This window comes from Lepisosteus platostomus, chromosome 4 (genome assembly GCF_059453375.1).
Source record: "Lepisosteus platostomus isolate fLepPlt1 chromosome 4, fLepPlt1.hap1, whole genome shotgun sequence".
NCBI classification, from domain to species: Eukaryota; Metazoa; Chordata; class Actinopteri; order Semionotiformes; family Lepisosteidae; genus Lepisosteus; species Lepisosteus platostomus.
Window position 1 is genome coordinate 75,333,220 of NC_142614.1, and position 20,773 is coordinate 75,353,992.

The 20,773-nt window shown below is 43.6% G+C and overlaps 1 protein-coding gene across 10 annotated transcripts in view; it reads right to left on the minus strand.

Annotated features, from left to right (window-relative positions):
- mctp1a (multiple C2 domains, transmembrane 1a) overlaps positions 1-20,773 on the minus strand; it is a 197,432-nt gene that overhangs the window by 29,429 nt on the left and 147,230 nt on the right. For 6 of the 10 annotated variants that reach the window (XM_088630701.1, XM_088630699.1, XM_088630708.1 and 3 more), the window contains 2 exons: positions 8,958-9,017; positions 742-843 (listed from right to left, as the gene is read on the minus strand). In XM_088630701.1, coding sequence (XP_088486827.1) covers positions 742-843; positions 8,958-9,017 — 162 coding nt within the window. The remainder of the gene's footprint in view (positions 1-741; positions 844-8,957; positions 9,018-20,773) is intronic. The other 4 variants (XR_015936135.1, XM_088630700.1, XM_088630704.1 and 1 more) reach the window with 4 other exon arrangements.

Here is a 20,773-nt window from a genome sequence, read left to right on the forward strand (position 1 = left end):
GTCTGTGAGGCAGCCAACTTCGTTCGGAATAAAAAAAAGAAAGCAACATTTGGTCCAAGAAACATCTCAGCCAACCCTGAAAGGCCCTTCACTGGTCATGGGAAATCTGTGGCCCGAGATGCCTGTGACCGTCTACAGGAGGACCTGACTTTGATGGGCTTGCAGGTTTGTACTTGATGAACCACACAAATACAGTATAAATGATGCAATTTTCATAACTAAGCAAGCATCCCTACTGCAGTTTCTCCTGGGAGGCCTGGATGGAAGGATGACGTACAGTATGTTCTAGCCGTTTACCATCTGTTGATGAAAACCACCGTTGAAGGTCTTGCTGCCGGTCTGGATGTCAGAAAGCAAGAGGGGGGCAGGTTGCTAGCAGTGCAGATCACAGGACACCCCGTCACGAATGGGGCAGACTGTTACACTTCAACTGTCCCAAATCTGCATTCACATGCTGCTCAGCTGTGCTGGCAATTACAAAAATATGTCCAAGCCTAATAAGGAAACAACGTTGTTTCAGCAGATCAGCTCAGAACCTACAAGAGGTCCCTAAAGACTGCAGGTCCACTGGAGTCTAGAAACACATTGAGGGTGTCAGAACCGCTGCAGGTGATCTGCAACCCAACATCTAACGTGACTGCGAGGGGACACCCAGAAGGATTGAAGCCACAACACTGACTGTTACACACAGTACTGAACACACAGAATGAGCTACATTACAGGATGATGCCAGCCACTTACCACCATAATGTGTATCCAGTCAAAATGCCAGGAAGCCAACATATCCTCAAGGATATGACTTGAGGGCAGGTGGGCATCAGCTGAGGGGAGAGAACCAGGGACCTTGCAGATCAGAATAAATTGAGAGTTTACCATGGAGACACAGGAACAGTTGAAGACAATTGCTGCATGTTCGGGGATTGCAAAGACAAATCCACCTGATCTTCACAAAGCCCACAGTGCAGCGCGTTTTTTTTTTCCAGTCTGATGTCGACTTTGTTTTGTTGTTTTGTTCCCCACATTAGCCAGATGATTCAAATGCAGTTCTACCAGAAACTTGGAAAAAAAAAGTCAAAGCATTTTTACAGCATCAAGCTTTTCATCCTTCATAGGAAAGAAGAAGAAAAGAACTTGAATCCAGCACAAACTTTTTTTCTCTTCCTTAGCACTCAGAAATCTCGTTACCTGAGGACATGCGTGAAAAATCACAAGCTCAATAGCCCGAAAACAAGTTTTCAGTCACACTTTTTAACGTATTAAAATAATCCCAGCGCACTCTTTAAGTCCGATTGCATACTACAACAGTGCTATCGGAGGGATCGGGGGAAATCTGTCAGTCTTGCAAGTTTATTTTTCCATGTGTTATCTGGAGATAAGCAGCGCTGTAATTTGAGATTTCTCCTGACATAATTGTGCGTGAATTCTGATCTGATTTCGGCATTACACAGAGCAAAAGGGTGACGCATTTTCTCTAATGTTCCCCATAGAAGAAAGGAAGCAGGGCTGGCCATGAAATCTGAAGCGTCTGATTAAGGAAGAGTAGCCCAGGGGTCATTCTGATGGAATCGTCACAAGTCCTACCTGGGGCGCTGAGCCTGCGATACTGGCACAGTTAATACCCAGTGTGCTACCTGCTTGACAATCAATAAACACCACACACTATCAGACAGTTACAGCTGTTTTGTTAGTTTATTAGATTACCGCTACTGTCTCCCAACGCTAATGGAAACAAGATTAGCTCTTTTTTTTCTCTCTCTTAGATACAATCTCTTTTTTCTCTCTCTCTCTCTAGCCCAAAAACCCAACTACAACAAACAGCTTTGAAATCCGTCTGCGCATTGTTGAGAAGAATAGAACAGTGTGTCTTCAAGACAACGCAGGGACCTTTTTGACAACAAAAAAACAGACAAAAAATAGCATAATCGGTGGTTATGCAAAACAATACGTTTGGATAACGTTTAGTTTCTTTGTACGAGAATTGTATTCAGCTTACAATGCAATAATTGGAATTCAATATCAGCACAAAAGGCCTTTTCCCCAGTGGAAATCGGGTACTCTTACATTTTAAAACACTACAGCTCATACAATCAGGTGTTACCCAAAAGCAAATATAGAATTAAAGCAACTGCACATGAACAAAATATTCCTAAAAATTGCATGTACATTAACTAAAATAGTTCCACACTTCTGAGGCTTATTTACAGTAACTGTCTTGCTCATGTATGGCGGCTAAATAATCTGTGCGGATCTGATCCCCTTTTTTCCCAGCTCACTTTAGACCTGGTGACCCGTCATCCTGTTGTAGGACTGATTTCTACTAATAGGCTGGCAGCTTATTTACTTTTACATAGAAAGACACACACAGGGGTTTAGGCAGCAGTGTGCCTGCTGTCTGGCCTACTGTAGGTAACTGGAATCTGGTTAAAACCAAAGTAGTGTTGGGGAAATCATCTGTGAAGGAAACCGCTAGAAAGAATCATAATGGCAAAACAAATGTTTCAAAGAGGGCAGGATGCAGCATGCAGCTGTCTCACAGCTCCTAGGGTCAATTCTGGCTTAGGATGCCTGTTTGTGTGGAGTTTGCATGCACCTCTGCTTTCCTCCTGCCTCTCTAAGATTAAATCTGTTTGGCTGATCTTTTTTTTGGCAGGTGGGATTTGTCCCCTGTGTGACAAAAACAAACACAATGTTCTGAGAACAAAAGGAATCTACAACAAACACAACAGAAGCGACTGGAAGCCCAGTGAACAGGTGTACAATGGGGCAATTCTAGGCACATGGAAATGTATTCACAGTAACAGAAGAAAGGCTGAAAAAAAAGGCTGAAAAGCGAAGCAAAGCTCTGTAACTGCAAGGAGAGCCGGCTGGCAAGAAATACACTTAAAGGCTGAGAGTTGAGATAATAAACCTCAGTTGTAAAATATTACTGTTCTTTTTAGTGTTAATCATAACAAGAACAAGTTGTATAACACTGGGCGGCAGTTTGATAAGAAAATATTTCTGTGATCAAACAACCCTTCACAGATAAATGCCACTGGGGTCAACACAGCCCTTAAGGAATCACAGCTGACTGTATTTCCATCACGAGCTTCAGCTCTGCCCCCAGCCCGACAGCTGTTAACCTTACATGGATTCGAGGCCAAAGGTGGATACTGTACATCAATAAACCCCTGACTTCAAATATGCAGAAGATTTGCAATGGCACAAGTAAAACTCAGAGGAGCTCTTGAACACTCTCCGCTCAGCAAGACAACACAGAGGGATCTGGATGTTCAGCATTCGAAATCAAGATGCGCTAGAGGGGCCAAATGGCCTCCTCTCCCTTCAAACAGGTTTAAGTAATTAAATGAAATCGATTAAAAATGAGTAAAATTAATGCTGAGATTGTCACCAATTCAATAACATCAATCTTCAAAAAGCCTATGGATTCCCGGTTGACTGTACATCATTATTTTGAGCCCATGGTTATTTCCAGGGAGTTCAAAATCACAGCTGGATGAGATCTTTAGATCGGTTACTGGCAATCAGACATGCTAGATGGGCCAAAAGCCCCCTCTCATTTCGAGCCTCAGTGAAGCTCTTCCTGAGCCTGACTGCCTTCATCAGACGCGTGCGTGTTAACCCATGGCTGCTGGATAAAAACGCACACACATGTAAAACAGAAAGGATGCCTCTCAGTCGCTCTTAAACTGATCAAAACAAATAACATATACGGATAACTTTCTCCCAATTAATTAAATAACAATATTTCTACATTTTGTAGTAGGCGTTAGTAGAACAGCATATGATTCCCTTATACACACACTTCTGCTGAGCTAACAAAGAGGAACTAAGCACCAAAAGCCCAGTGTTTTCATTACATGCAACATATCACAACTACTTTCCCCCGGCTACTGACTCTTTCTCCAGTCGCCACGGGAGCGTGCCAGCATCTCCCGGTGGCTTCGAGAACTGCACTGGAAACAGAAGTATCTTCTCCCAGCCAGCCTGAGTCCCCAGAGGGAGAGGAATTCACTCCACAGGCTGCGGCCCGAGGGGGCTCATTGCTCGCTCCGTGATGACCGAGCCCGGTCTAACTGCATGCTCTCAGCTGCTGTCCAAACACGGCAGCAGCCCCATATTTCCGACAGGTCTGGGAAGACTGACACAAGTCCTACCCGAAACAAAATCGAATTCAGCTTGAAATGCTGCAACCTGGCAGGAAACATTGCGTGGCACATTAACAGTCTACATTGTTCCCAAAACTAACCTCAAGAGTACAGTATCAACCTGAGACTCCCTCCCCTTTCTGGGCCCAGTTCTAAACTAGGTCCAGTAGATCTTCGGGTTTAAGGAAATTTTCAAATTACAACAAACACTCTCTGTCTTGCCAGCATATCACCAGACTGATAAAGGAATACACTACCCACACTGGGGATGTACAGTATATTGCTTCACTTATTGCCTTTGTATGCTCAGAGATAAACATGGTAGACACTAGTGGCCCAGGGGACTCGTAAGTGTATTAATAACACAATCATCAGGATTTTGTTCACACGTTTGGCTTGTAGCAACTGGTAAACCTAAACTTTAATTCTCAAAATCTATTTACAATATCCCAGAACAGGTGTTTTCTCAGTTTGCAGGATTAAAACAAAGAATTCTCTTGAGAAGCAAAGGGAAGACCTGAGATCTATATAATCCATTCTACAGGCTGCTGAAAGCCAGATAAATATGTCAGCAGACAAAGGTGTTAAAACATTCTTCCTGCTTATTTAATTTTAGCAGTAGTGCTAAGAAAACAGTGTGTGCAAACAGTGCAGTTGTTAAGAGCTGTACAGTCCCAGCCTTTTCAGGCTAGCATTATGTCCTCAGTACAGCTGTAACTACAGAAGAACTCTACTGCAGCTATAGGGTGTCTTCACATTCTTGAAGTACAGTAATAACCTACTGTATGTAAGAGGGGGAATGACCTGCCATCCTCTGTCATCTGACCAATTGTAGGAAGACAACTGGTAGAGTAATGAAAACCAAGAAGCAGACATCACACCTGGTCTTGGTGGGGCCCCACATTACGAACTTGCAGCACCAAGGCCATCGCTCTGAACTAGAATCAATCTGTCATTCAGCCCATCACCACAACGACACGATCATGAAGATTATCAGTCCCACTGCTCTATAATTCACTTTGATCCAGCAGAATATTTGAGGCAGCCAGGACAACTCTGCCCTGCTCCGTCTCAGCACTTTGTGCATTTTCCTACTTGTGCTTCTTGGCTTCTATGGCTCGGCTCACGTCCCTGGATTCCCCACATCCAGGACTGCACTAGTGTCTTCCTGCCTCAACCTTGGGAATTCTCTCCTGTGTTACAGAATCCTCGCTTGCCCGACGGTGCCTTTGGATTTCCCTCGTGTTTAAAGTTTGTTTCTCCAGCTTGAGCCCCTGCCTGTCCAACAACACGTCCTGGGCTTTCTGGACACAACAGCCTGATCACTGTCTGCTGCCATGTGCTTAGTAGCCTGCTCATCTGTCTGCTTGATTTAGATTCATCACCAGCCTCGACCACTGCAGCCTTTCAGGTCAGTACTGCAGTAATTACAGCAGGGCAGGTAAAACAGACACACAGATACAGCTGTAATATAAATAAACTCCTTTGACTTTTAAGGTGTGAGGGGAAAAAAACAAAGAAAAGACTTTAACAAAACAAAATCTAGCTCTTCTCCAAGCTCCACCCAGACTTCTTTGAATGTCCCTCTGTATGAACAGCCAGTCCCCTAAGATGCTTACCAGCTTCATAATAAAGACTGTCCAAGACTCTTTTAAAGAAGTTAGTTGCTTCTTTCTCCCTCTGGTGCAGCACATAACCATCTCTGCCAGCTCCCCAACTAAGAGAAGTCAATAACCACTGAAGGCCCCCGATTCCTCGTTTTTAAATACCAGCCAGCCAATCATCTTCCTTCTCTTGGTCAGCTGACTTAGGAGAGCAGGGCATTCCCCATTGCCTTCTGGGGAATGTGGTCCGTATAAGAACATCTCCATCTTGTCTCCACCCATCACCATCTTACTACAGCAATGACCTGCAGTAATCTTCCAGGATGACAGCACAGTTTGTCACTGAACAATCTGCCCGTAATAAGAACTGGTATTGCTTTTAACTGGCTTTGATCAATTATTTTACTGGAGAATTCCAACATATAGGGCTGACAGTTTTATCCAAACATACATCTGTTCCCGTTTATACAGCTTTGGCATTTTACCAGTTAACCCTGAATGAACAACCTTCTTTAAAGGTACAACAATAACATCTCAACAGGACACCCTTCAGCTGAAAATTAGGAGTTACAGTAGGTGCGAATGATTAAACTTAAAGTGCTTGGGGGCCTAACCTACATGCCAGGAAAATATAGATTTTCCTTTGGGGTACCTGCTTGAGTTTAACAGCCCAGCAGTCTTCAGCAACTGCTCTCTCCGTGAGGCACCCTCTCTCCGTGAGTAGGTGACTAATATCTACATCGGCTGCAAAGAAAGACGCTTTTCACAACTCCAACACTCTGCTAAGTGAGAACACATGCAGGGGCTTAGGCAAAGCCAGAGAGGGGTCCTCGCTGAATGAAAAACAGGTGCTGCAGGGTTGGGCTGTGTGATTCCCCATTTAGCCTCCGGACCAAAGGTTCCCCAGCAATAGGTGCCTTGTGGCACACAGAGAAGGCTGAAGCTCAAGCCAGGGTTAAACATCTGGAACACTTCTCCCCTACTTGCAACATGTGCTTCAGGTTCAATTAAAATGAGGCCTTGGCACATTTATTAATCTTTTCACTTTCATCCCATGAAAAGGCCTCTTCTGACCCAGCCTTAATATTTTACCATTCGAGCAAACAGCAAAGGTAATGAGAGTTAGAGGTCGCCCCCTGCGAGTGAATGGAGAAGACAGATTTGCTCAGCCTCAGAACTCCATTTGTTGTACGCTTAACCAGGAGTCAAGCGTGCACACACACAAGAAGCTGTGACTGAAAGGGAGTGGGGGGTGGTGGGAGAGAGATAGGAAGAGAAATAAGAAAAATGTAGCCTTTCAAGCTGGCAGCAGCTCAAATGAAACGCTAACAGCTGAACAGTGCAATAGATCAAAATGCATGAAGTCAGAGTTGGTAAATTGTAGTCTTTGTGGGTTTCCTGCTATTTGTAGTGCTCGGGTCCAATGTGTACTAATAATGGATTCCTCTTATGTGGAATAATAATCGCTGGTCTGAATCTAACGACGGGAGTCTAGCTCAGAGTGCAGCTCCCTCATTTGAATTTGAAAGTTGTAATGCATTCATGATAATCTGCATCTTTTCATCTGTCTTTTTGAAAAGGAAAAAAAAACTTCTTCTTTGCAGATATTCCGCTCAGTTTTTTAAAGCGCATAGCCTTTAGCAACAAAACTTTTTTTGAAAAAATGTGTGCCCCCAGTGCACATCGTATCATCAATATAACGTCGGCTGTTTTAACCCTGTGATGCCCTGAGAGTGCTACTATTGTGTTAGAGTTCATGTAAGCTACTACATGGACTATATTGGAAAATGTTGGGATTAACTGACTCGCAAAAATCACAACATCAGCTGTCAGGTGACGAAAAAACTGAAATCCCATCCACTGCATTACGGTCTATAATGTGAAAGGCAGCCCGAACCATCTGCAAGGTCTTTCACCCCTGGTTCTCTTTAGAGCACGTCCATCTTAATAGCCCTAGTCATAATGATGATGAAGAAGCAAAAAATCATGGCAATACTTCTGAAATCAAAAATCCTTCCCTATCAAACAATAAGTCAGCAAAAGCTGATCTGTTCAGGATTCTCATTTTGCTCATTAGCGATATTCCCAGTGATCGCCCAGCTTGCTGCCAGCACATGTCAGAGGACAAAGGCTTTTCCAGAGGCTTAACCCTCTGCACTTGGTCAGGAGAACCACCAGTCCTCCTGTTGTCTTGAATCATGCTTTTTTCATGGTTTCTTAGTGTAAGTATATGTAAAATATACTGTATACCCACCAGAAGAATAAATGACACTGATTTAACACTCATTGTATTCTTTAAACAAACACTTTCTTGTTACTGGCTAGTCATGATTCCAAAACCACTGCTCGACGATTTTAAGGATTTTTCGTTTTGTGTCAGCCCATTTATTTTGCTTAATTATAAGTCAGCTGTTGAGTTCAGTTTCTGAAATGTGTTTGTTTTTTTTACACGAAGTACTAGGATGTATTTCAAATTAAAGAGAGTTGGTAACAGAGCAAATTAGGACAATCAGCAGACATGGCAGAGGATGTGAAAGATGCTGAGAACGATTTAGACAAAATTCAAGACTGGGCACATGCCTGGCAGATAACATTAAATAGACGAGGGTGGAGAATTACATGTAGGTAGCAGACGCCATCTAGAAATACAGAATGGGAAATGCATAAGGTGTTTATGTTGACATCATTTACATCTTCTAGACTCTGCAGGGAAGCAATAAAAAAGCACACAGAATATACTGCCAATATTACTTCAAAAACCAAAAGAAAACCTCTGTCATTTCCCACCTCTACTTCAAAAGATTGAATGACTTTTTTTGCTTTTATTATAAAAAACATCTTTTGAGAGTAAAAGTGGCCTGTAAAATGAACTGTAAGACACATGCCTGATCTTAGAATGCAGTGACACCACAGTGGCCTTTGGAAAAGCTATCAAGTTGGGAGACAAGCTAAATTATTAACTGAGGGTCTGGAGGAAAGCAAATAAAGCATCTTAAAGCTGAAAGATCCCTGTCTCTCCTTGCAATGCACACCAGCTGTCGTTTGGAAGACAAACAGCGATGTTTTGTTCTGTTTCTTGTGCGTTTCAGGTGGCGGAGGAGTGTGAGGGAAGATGTTTACTCTTCTTCTGTAAACCACCAGTGAAACAGTGTCATGTCTAAAAATGCCCGTCCCAGAGTGGCAGGATGTCAGCGCAGATAATTACCTTGTCGTCTTTGTCATATTCCTCGTCATCGTCCTCTAGAATGTCCTCCACTGCCTGCTGCTGGAAGTAGAAGGGAGAAAAAGAAGAGAAGAGAGCCGCTGTCAGGATTAAAGTAAGACTGTCTCACTCTGCCCCCCCTCCCCAGGAGGAAAACTCTGAGAAGTTTCGGCAGACTCAGGCGATGACGTCAGATGCCAACAGTGTGCTCCAGTGATCCACAGCTGCCTGAGCAGCGATAATCTCAGCACACTGAACACCCACCACTGAACCCCAGGGAAAAGAACATGGCGGTGAGCACATGGGATGCTTGTCACTGCAAAAATCCTGCTGTAAGAAAGGAACACTAGTCCGTATAAAGGTATATAACCTCTAATTACAGGTACGGGATTTGAGATTTTTCCGTCTGTAGATGGATGTGTAAGAGCACAGCCCTGTTAGGACCACATTACCCAGAGGCCTCTGGGGGAACGGCCTGCCACTCTCAGTCACATGACCGGCTGCAGGAAGGCAATTGGTCGGGTCGGGTCGGGAAGCAGAGGCTTCCTGGTTCAGTTAGGTGGAAGTTTGCTATCTGAAAGGCAGAACTTCTCTGTGCACCATTCACAGGAGGGACAGGGATGGACTTTGGACCAGGGGATTCGGTGTGTTTTAGGAAACTGATATTTTAGTTCTGAACATTTGAAAATTTGAGAAGAGTCTCAGGGCAGACTGCTGTGTTTTATTTGTTTTATTTGGACTTCAAGAAGAAGTTAGTGAGTAGCTAAAAAAAGAACTGAGACTTTGTTCTTGTGTTATTATAAATAATATACTGTATATGCATTATAAATGAAAAGTACTAGTGTTTTTAAACATTACAGCTGGGTGTTTGGTGTGTGTGTTGGCCTGCACCAGATAATGTCACAGCACTCCAATTCAGTGTCACAGATGGGTTTCTGATTTGAAAATAAGTTTCCAAGGGAGACTATAATGTTGCCATGCTGGACCAAATGATGATCCCAATAGTCTTGGTCAGATTTCTGTATCGTACGCATAGCCTAAAGCTCAGATGTAGGTTTAGTTTTGAAAACCTTGCAGCTTCACATAGCATGTTGCCTGGACTCTTACACAGACAGTCTGAAGGAACAATCTCTGTACTCTTGGACAGCGAAGACTATGAATACTTTAGATATTCAGCATTTTCAAATGCATTGATTCAGGCGACCCAGTGGACCTCTTGAGAATGAACAGTGAAACATGAACCAGAGGGCACAAGTGGAAACAACATGAAATTGTATTTAAAACTGAGAAAAGGAGGCACTTCTTTACAGGAAGGGTGGTGGGAGTGTGGAACATGTTGCACAGCCATGATGCTAAAGCCAATACTCTGGCTTCTTCCTAGAAAAAGCTGGATGAGATCCTGGGATCAATTAGCTACTAATAACCAAATTGGCTAGTTGGGGTGAATGGCCTCCTCTCAGTTGTAACTACTTTTATTTAACCTTTGTCAGTTCAAGACTGCCTCCGGCAGATAAGCAGTAGACTGCAAACCTACAACCAGTTTTACACACTTAAAAAACACCCAGGTTTGATTTGAAAGGCCTGAAGTTAAAAAAAAAAATCTCTTGCCTATGTTTTTAAAGATTTGACTACACAAGACTCATTTTCCTCTCAATATAAAAAATAAGATGTCCATGCACATCCACCATGCAAAACAGTTTTCTATTTCTGCTCTCCTGGCCTCTGAAGAACCAAGGCTTGTCTGCTGCTGCAGTAATTACAGGTAACACAGGGCATTTACAGTACAGCAGAGGCACCATTGATGTTAAATGAACATGATAAAGATCTGGGGCAGCAGTAGATTTAAATAAATGCAACAAGATGCTTGACTGGCGTGCACGTTCCATCCTACGGCATTAAGGCTGTGGGTTTGACACCAGGCCACACTGTGCAGCAGCAGTGGTCCACAGCCCCCTGGTGACCTAGTGACCCCAAGCCTGGCTGGGGAAGGACCATGCTGACCCCTTAACTGTGCAAAGCAGGACTGGCGGCCGTACCCTGTCTGTACCAGGCCAGCGCAGGGTTTCCACTGCAGTACATCCAAACCTGTGGGGCCGGAAGGTGCCTGCTTGGCAGCGCTGAACACGGAAAGTGTAGATCTTTGCATTTTTTGGTGCTGGGATTTGGACAAGTTTAATTACCAACGCAGGCGCCCACAGGATGTAACTGCAGGATTCATCAAGAAAGATCTTGAAACAGTTGATTCTGCACTAAGCTGCTCCCAGTGTAACCACAGATAGTATGATCAATATTTCTTTGTGATAATGGGGAAACCTCTGGAGAGAAGCATCTTCTTAAGAGCTGAAATGAACTCGCAGTCCCCGTCACCTCTTGTTCAAACTGCACTTGAAAGAAATGTGAGGGAGAGAGAGGAGCGATGCAGCTGTCTCTGCTCTCCTCTGTAAGTTGTGTTTCACACTGAACAAGTGTGTGTGATTCTTTCCTCTTAGAGTGTGTTGAGCGCTGTCTGAAGGACCTGCCTTACTCTGCAGTGTACCGTGCTGTTGCTCTGGTTCAGCTACAACCCCAGTAAGATGGCAGTGCAGCAGTGGTCCGGGTTCTAGCTGCAGAAGTGGGGAGTTATGGGTTCAAATCCCAGCTGAGACACACAAATTATTCCAGTGAAATGCATGGTTGTATAATGTGTGTATAAGTGCAAAAGTAAGTTGCTTTGGATAAAAAATGGTAGTTCAGCAAATCAGTTCGCCAATCACAGATGACACAAATACCAACAAACAACTGTATTGGAAATACAAATCTGTAATCTGTGTGAAAGGTGTTATATAAAATAAGGGTTATACTGCACGGTACATATGTACATACAAAAGTTCAGTTCGTGAATTTGTTATTCTATCCTTAATTTTGTTAAAACTAAAGACAGACCTGAGATTATTTAGCATTCAAAAGTACTGTATGAAGGCAGAAATCAATGATCCTGATCTACAGTATTTGCTTATCATTTTGATCCTGATTTCTCTCTCTCTGTACTGCAGTTGTACACCCTGGTTAAACCTGGACCTGACCAGAGTCCCAGGGAATTATGGGATGTGTAAAAATAATTAATTTTGGATGCTGTCTTGTAGCTCGATCTGTGTGAGGTAATGCCAGAACTGGATGTTAATTAAAAACCTCCCGATTCCTTGTTCGCAAAAATCACGACGTCATATGGGTGGATGGCTATTAAGATCAGGTGGCCCAAGCAAAAGGAATGGAGCAGTCACTGCAGGCTTGTGGGAAAACGGGCAACGTCGGAGCCCAGCTCATCGCTCTGTTTGTGCTGGTGGATGACTGTACAGCACAGATAATGTCTCCCAGTCCCCTCTGCCACACATGGAAGGAGCAGGGTCACGTTCACACAGTCTTGCTGCGAAAAGCCTTATAAAACTGAAGTACTGTATGGGACTACAAATCAGTGGCATTTGTTAAAAGACCTTTGGAGCTTTTCTTCAGCAGAGATTGTGCCTCATATTTAAGTTGTCTCATATACTTAAATAAACACCATAAGGCATGTCTTAATCAACAACACAGATAGGTTCAGCGCTTTAGTTTAAGCCTCATTTCTCCAACACAGCAGTAAAGCCCAGACAATTATGCCAAATTATCCACAGTTAAAGCCTCACAGTGGGCTTCTGTCTACAGAAAGGACAGGAACCCGAGAAAGTAGTCAATAATGTCAAGTACTTATCGCCGTTTTCTCTTCGCTTGACTCTGCCGCGTTGCAGCGCTGATGCGCCGCAGAAAGCAGACAGAAAATAGCGAGAAAGACACAAAGAGGGAGAGATCTCTTTCTGTTCTGCGAGCGCTCGCCCAGGGGGTACGTTATAAAAAAAACAAAACGGCCTTGTTCACAGCAACAACCCGTATCTGTAAAATAAATAATACTCGGAAAAAAGGCACAGGGACTGACGTCCCTGCAGAAGGAATGTCAGCTGTGCTCAGGCAGTTGCCGCGGATAAAAACATGTTGTCTTCCAGCATTAAAGCCCAAACCGGAATAAATTATGTCAAGAGCTGGATTACTGGCTGGTTAAATAAAACCCCGTCCTGATTTGTTTTTTTACCATGACTTTAATAACCGTCATGCGAAGTACAGTACATGTCGGTGTGACAGACTTGCTAAGCTTTCGGCTTTAGATCAAAGTTTGTGCCGCCTTTATTTTAGGAGGAGCAAAATAATTACATATAAAACAGTGGATCTACAGCATTTACAGAGAGAGGACTAAAACAGTGGATCTACACCATTTACAGAGAGAGCACTGTAGTAATGACTACACACTGCACTTACTGTTAGAACACAGTAAAACACGATGAAATCTAAAATGCAAGAGCAAAGGATTCTGTGCCGATCTCAACCTTTGAATGCAAACGTATGACTCTACCAACTGGTAGTCATCGATGCAAATCCAGTATGTAATTAATCAAAGAATTTAAATATGATGACAACTATTTTATTAAAAAGTCTTTACCCTGATGCAAACCATCACTTTTTCCAAAATAGATCATTAACCACTGCCCTGGATCCATTTACTGAATGACTTATTCTTGTTCAACAATAATAATCATAACTATTAAACTCAATATTAATATTTCTTGAGTATGAGATAGCTTGACTTTAGCAGGTCAGAGGAAAGCTACACAAAAACAGAAGACCATGCAAACTCCATCACAAATGTTCCCCAGTCAGCAATCCAACAAGTCTTTGATTGTGAGGCAACAGCATTAAGTGACCATCTACTACACCACACTCATGACGCACTTCAAAACACTGCTCCGTATGTGTGTCAACTTTAGTATTTGATTTTACATCCATAGTTTTCGAAACACCGTTATCTAGTAATTATAAATGTTGGAAGCTGCAGCTGTATTAGCTCAATGCTTACATTATTTAATTAATCAATTGCACAATGATGACAAATAGATATTATATGCTGTCATGAGGAGACGGGACTTTCAGGCATGTGTATTTTTCTAAACACAGTCTTATAGACAAAAACAAACTGCTGTCCTGCTGTTTGTCAGAGCGGAGCTCCTTTGGAAGACCATATGTACACAGAACACCAGGTGTTTCATGAAACAGGAATCAGTGTACATGTTTGAAAGTCCATTTCCACTTAAAAGTGGGGCTGTCATGGTTGCTCTTATATGTTAGAGTTTGATTTAATGATCTTGATTCATACCTAAAATAAATAGGCCTTATTTAAGCAAATATTTCCATGCAAACCAGCTCCTGTTGTAATGAACACCTGCCCCCACCACCACCTCCAAACCTGTCTGTCACTGTGATCATTTTCTGTGGAATAACATTAGTAATACACTGTCTCCCAAAAGATACCAAAAGAATGAAAATGTGGCTGCAAGAACACTATTCTAAAATAAAGATCATGCCACTAAGGAATGACATGAATCTGTCGCCAGGTCTCCAGGTCTGTCCCACCTCCCTGCAGTGAGGACCGGACCGTGTGCTTAGCAGGTCTCTGCAGACTATGTGGACCAGATGCTCAGAAGGTGACCGTGTGATACCGGTTCCGATCCGAGGTCCAATCTTGTGCACTGATTGAGTGAGGCTCAGCGGGGCTTGTTAGCCTTTCTTCTCTAAAGCCCTTCCAGGTCCACTTACAAGCGCCACCTTTAAAATGACACCTCGGGCTTCTTCTTTGGCTACGGTTCAATTGGAAAAAGTTTTTTGGGGAGTTTATTATGCAGGCCAGCTCACCACTGCAGCTGCACACTGACATGAGACCACGCGCGTGTCGTCAGACTCCCCCCCTCCTCGCTCCTTCCCTTGTTGTCCGACCGCGACCCTGGCACACTAACAGCTGGGCTCTGCTGCCAACAGGGGGGCAGGCGAGAGTGCGATGCATCAAAACGTACAGAGCGCTTTGCATTCGAAACACATCTCTGGCGGCTTCACTCAAGTCGCCGAACAGCACCGCAACCTCTCACAGCTGCCCGGCCCGATACTCCTCGGAGGTGGTGGGGCTTCAGACCTGGGGGATCTGCGCAGTGTGTGGTCCAGGCTGCCTTGCCTCCAGATGAGTCCTTCAGCAGAAATGACAGCTTTGTCAGGTGCAACATGCCCGGGCACTGAAGTACCACAGCAAGCGCTCTTTTCAAGAGACACAGAAACTACTAACAGGTACCAAACCAGTGCTCTTTATATTTAGGGTGCGGAGAACTGACCCAAAACCGTTTCAAACAAACCCAAACAAAAGCCCAGCTCTCCTCTGAGCTACTGACTAAATGTCTTCCTGCGTCCGTCACTATAAAACGCCGGGCAGCTAAGCCGCTTACCAGCTTCAAAATTATCTTCTGAAGCTTATATTACATAGAGACAGTAGCTCTCTCCTTTTCCCTTTCCAGAATTCCTGGCTTTCTGGTTCTTAGAGCGTCACCTGTCCGATTGTCGTCCCCAGCTGATCAGGTAACTGTGGATGGCAAGCCTTTTCCCCCATGGCCTTCTGGGAAATCTAGTTCGGGTGAGAGACGCCATCTTACCTGAACCTGCCATCCTCTCACATGGCTCTCATGATATGACTCTAGGAAACCTGGGTAATTTAACAATTTACTTTCTTAAACTACTAGAGTAAAGGTATCCAGAGCTACTTATGACATCAAGAATGACAGACACATTGGGGTCTCAATTTTAAATGTTGTTTTAGACTGTGAAACATCTCAACCCATGGCGACTTTTATCCCCTCCCCAGTATTGTGCACAAACCCCAGAAGAGGGAACACAAGGACAGATAGGGGATTCAATGAACAAATGAGACAGGCAGCAACGTCTGGAGCTGTCAGGGCTAAGCGGAGACACTGTGTCAATAAGGAGCTGCTGGTCACACCTGTGGATATACTGCAGCTGCTTCTGTTACACGACCATCAGGAAATCAAACCGCAAACTAGAAACACAAAATCCCACTGGCAGAATAAAAAATCAATAAATCCAAATTAAATACAATCTACATTTGGGGAATACCATACTGTATAACAATACATATTAACACATTAATACACAAACCAATACTCCAACAGGGACAACACAACCAAAATGAAGCGCACAGCTTCTGGCATGTAAGCAATATATTTCTATGACATTTTAAAAGAAACGTCTAACATTTATTTCCAGCATGATCACTTTACTAAGGAGCTTTGTCATTGAGGCTTAAGCTGCAATAACGTGATTCATCAAGAAACTGCTACAGTAGGTAAACACCAGCGGGAAGGATGTAATTGGTAATTGTAATTGGCTAATTTATTGCAATTTAGACAAAACCGGTAAAATAAAGGAGCTCTGCAATCCATTCACGTCATGTTACTGTATGATGCACAATAAACAGCATCATGGTTTAAGACAAAGGTAAAAAAATAAAGAGCTACACTTCAGATCTGAAGAATGTGTGAATGGGTGTATTTCCCGTCCAGCAGCTTAAGAAGGTCATTATCATCCCTTAGCCAAGAGAAAAGCCCAGGTACCTCAATCTTCCTCAGGCACGTCCCAAGGGAATAACTGTTAATGAAGTCCGCTAGCTATTACAGACCATGTAGTGTGACACATTGCCTCTCTCCAGAAAAAACACACTCCATCACGGGGCGTGATCGCTAGAACATTAAGTTGCACAAATAATTGCAGTCTATTTTCGCTTGTGTGTGTGACCACAAACCTGGCAGGTCACAGCGGCGACGGCGCAGTCGGGTCGGCTGCACCTGAAGGCTCAGCTCCATCTGTCCCACATCCCGAGCCCAGAACTCGGCCGACAAGGGCGGGTCTGGCTGGATGCAGCGAGCTGCTTTTCACCGTCACCCCGAGAAAGGAGGGAGACAACACGGGGCCCCACTCCCCAGCCTGCACAGCCCGAATATCATTAGCACAGCGGGCACAAAGTTCACGGGGAAGAACGAAGAAAACAATTACGGCAACTACCGCTTTAAGTCACGTCTCCAAATCAAACTGCGCTCAGGCACAGGGGAAATCAGCCTGATCTAATGGAGCCAGTTAAAAGTGACATGACCTTTTTGTGTTGTCACCTGTCACCGGCTCCCGTGTCTCGCACGGAGGCTCATCTGCGCCGCGCTCGGCACCGGCGCTTTATTTTTACCCCGCAGTCTCGGAGAATCCAGAGAGTTCGGCGATGTTAAAAGGCAGCATAACTCAACAAAGTGCTGCCATATCAGGGGAGAGACATCGCATCCTTTGCAGATTAAAGGGCTGAGGGATGTGTAAGCACAATGCCAAGGAGAACGTCTCACGTTTTCTCTTATTATTTCCATTTCTTCTGTTTTACGCCCCGGCTGCGACTGACTGTTTAACCCACTGTGCTGTGGTTGCTGCTGTTGCTGCAAAAAAAAAAATCCCAACAACAAAACAACCACCTTTATTCCTGCGAGAAACAAACATTTCCCCCTAAACGAGCGCCGGATCTGAAGGCCTGACAAGCTGCGGCGCTTCTAGGCGGGAATGAGAGCTGTTTCTGATTACACCTGTACGGGGACCCGACAGCTATCATCCGACTGCACTCTTCACGTACAAACGTTCACCGGAGGAAAAAAAACAACACGACATTATTGTATTTCTAATCCACTTACCCCACATTTTTCTGAAAAAAATAAACAGGCAGGTGGGACACAAAAACAAAAGTTTAGTCACATACTGTATTTATTTCTGTCGCACGACGCGACTTCTTTTTCTCAATTAAGTGGCGACTATTCAACGTGTCAGAACTTGCAGGGGGGCTAACGTAAAGTTTCAGAACCAGTTTGAAAGTTCAAATTTCCATCACGTACAGAATCGCTTTGAGCCCCTTTTAAACTTACACCCCAGACTCCACAGCTCACGGTGTTAAATGAAGCTGATAGTCGCTACTGGCAATCCCAGTTGTTCTGTTACAAATTCCCAATTGGTTTTTAGTGGTGGAAACAGGTATTTATTGGTACGAACTGATTTACAGTAAAGGAACGAGTAATAGGTTTATTCCATGCTGAAAAAAAAGAAGAAAGAAAACACAACGTTTCGGCCGTGGAGCCTTCTTCAGGTGCTTCACGGCCGAAACGTTGTGTTTTCTTTCTTCTCTTTTCAGCAGGAATAAACCTATTACTTGTTCCTTTGCAGCCTACACATGCTGACGCAGCTCCCCACCTGAACTGATTTACAGTATACTGCTCACTGATTACCTTCTACATTGCAAACATAAGAACAGTGACAGACAAGAGGAGGCCATTCAGGTCGTCTGGACTGTTAAGAAGTTGATAGATAATTGATCAAGGATCTCATCTCAACTCTTTCTTGAAAGACACAAGTGTATCAGCTTTCACAATATGACTCGGCAACTTGTTCCACACTCCCACAACTCTTCGGGTAAAGAACTGCCTTCGGTTCTCTCTGTTAAAATGCACTTCCAAATAGCTTTCACTTGTGTCCCCCTGGTTTTGTGGTGCGTTCTGAAGAATTCACAAGACAAACAAAACAAAACTTTGAATTAACAGGGCGAAGTCCTATGAAACCGAAGACTGAAGCGACAAAGTCCTGCGGAAAACATTAATGAGAAACACCGGAGCAGCTCCATGCGCTGTGAAAGCACAGCCACTGGGCCCAGGATCGTGTGCAGCAGCAAAGAGCTGGGAGAGGGGAACATGGGGAGGGAACTCGTTAATTAAACTCCCTCTGTGCGACGCCTGTCAATTCACACAGTGGGCCAGCAGCTTGTCTTCCTTTTTTCTTCATTGTCTATCGGCTTTAATAACAGTTTCAGATATTCTCCTCAATATCCCCCACCAGTGAAAAAAAGACTTTTTTGATCAAATTAAATATTGATTAAAATATATATATAATAAAAAATAACGAACACTGTAGTGTTTTATGTACTTGGTGACAGATGAGAAGTTCTTTAACTTTATTAGCAGTGGTGATGTGTGTATATATATATATCAATCTTTTGGGTCCACTTGCAATCTGTCATCCGCTTTATTCATTAAAATAAGGGTCACTATTTGCATGTCAAGGAATGTACAGTCTTAGGGCTGTCTGCATGCATTTTGATCTTACTGCACATTTAAAAGGAAAACTTTACCAAAAGTATTTAACTGCCATTCCTTTCTCCTTCCACTTAAAGAAAGAAAACTGTCTAGATTGTTCTTCATATTAGAAGAAATACGGTATAACAGTATGAGATCAGAGTTGTAAGAAATCACTAAATAATGACTCTATCATGTGAAATACTGTACCTGAACTTATGTCTTTGAGGCCTATGTTTGTATGCATTCCAAAAGTAGGATTGGGTTTAAATGCACCCTGAGGTACAGTATGTGCCAGAGCATTGTTTGGACACTCTACTATAATAATAATAATAATTGCTTACACTTATATAGCGCTTTTCTGGACACTCCACTCAAAGCGCTTTACAGGTAATGGGGATCCCCTCCACCACCACCAATGTGCAGCCCCACCTGGATGATGCGACAGCAGCCATAGTGCACCAGAACGCTCCCCACACATCAGCTCTCAGTGGGGAGGAGAGCAGAGTAATGTAGCCAATTCATAGATGGGGATTATTAGGAGGCCATGATTGGTGAGGACCAATGGGAAATTTGGCCAGGACGCCGGGGTTACAACCCTACTCTTTTTTTAAAAACCCTTAGTTTTTCCCCAGGAGTCTCCCCTCCAGGTACTGGCCAGGCTCACACCTGCTGAGCTTCAGTGGGCTGCCAGCTGGGAGCTGCAGGGTGATATGGCTGCTGGCAAATTGTACCAGGACAGGCACAGAGAAGATGTATCTATAGGAAGTCTACAATTCAGCACAAAAGCAAGAAAGATACAGCAGGAAAGACCACTGTTTGACCTGCTGTACCACTCCACTCCAGAGCCTGTGACCAGCCTCGCCAGCAGAGATCAGTGAAGCCCTGTTTCCTCTCTGAACTGTACTGTACTCACCTGACCTGACCTCTCGTGTACAGATCTCCTCATCTTGGGCGCATTAAGTATTCGTAACACCTTTAATTATAAATGTCTAAGGCTGGGGCTTGGTAAACTCCAACAATAAAAGGCAGCAGAAAGACGCAAGTGTAGCAGACACTGCACTGTGCTGAAAGCCAAAACTTTGCATCAAAGTACACATCCCAGAAAGAGAAAAAATATACAGGCTGGAAGAATTCCTCTTGTTTTCCTTTGGAATAACAACAAGACGTACTGTACTTTCAGTCCTGTTTTTCTTTAAAAATCCCAATTAGGTATGTCAATTATTACTCGCTTTAAAACATACAATTCAATATCAAGTGTTACTGCAGTGAATCGACATTTGCTTTAATTATAATTCAAATACAAGATTTGTTGTGTTTTTCTCTTTTATAAGCTCGAAGCCTCTACTGTACGTTCTTATTTGTTTTAAAAAAAGGAAAAAATAACGAACGCTGTTACATCATTCCAAGGAAGAGGAGAGCCGACACGCTGAGAAATGGGAGGATTCTGGGGACTCTCGTAAGTACAGGTTGGAGTTGAGCCCCACCACTCTGGAATTCCTGCACCACAAAGGATATCAGTGATTGTCTCGGATCTTCCTTGATCCAGAGGCAGACTGTGGTCACGCTGCGCAAAATGGGAACACACGGACTCCATCAACAGCACAACATTGCTTTAATTAGCAGACCTCAACGTAAGAAGGTCCTTTATAGTTATGAGAGGGATTCTTTCAGTGTACTCTCATCCGAGACTCCCAAACCGCTGCTTTCCGGGTGCTGACCCTCGGAGAAACACAATGGTTTGATTTTGCTTGCTGTTTGAGGTACAGTAATTAG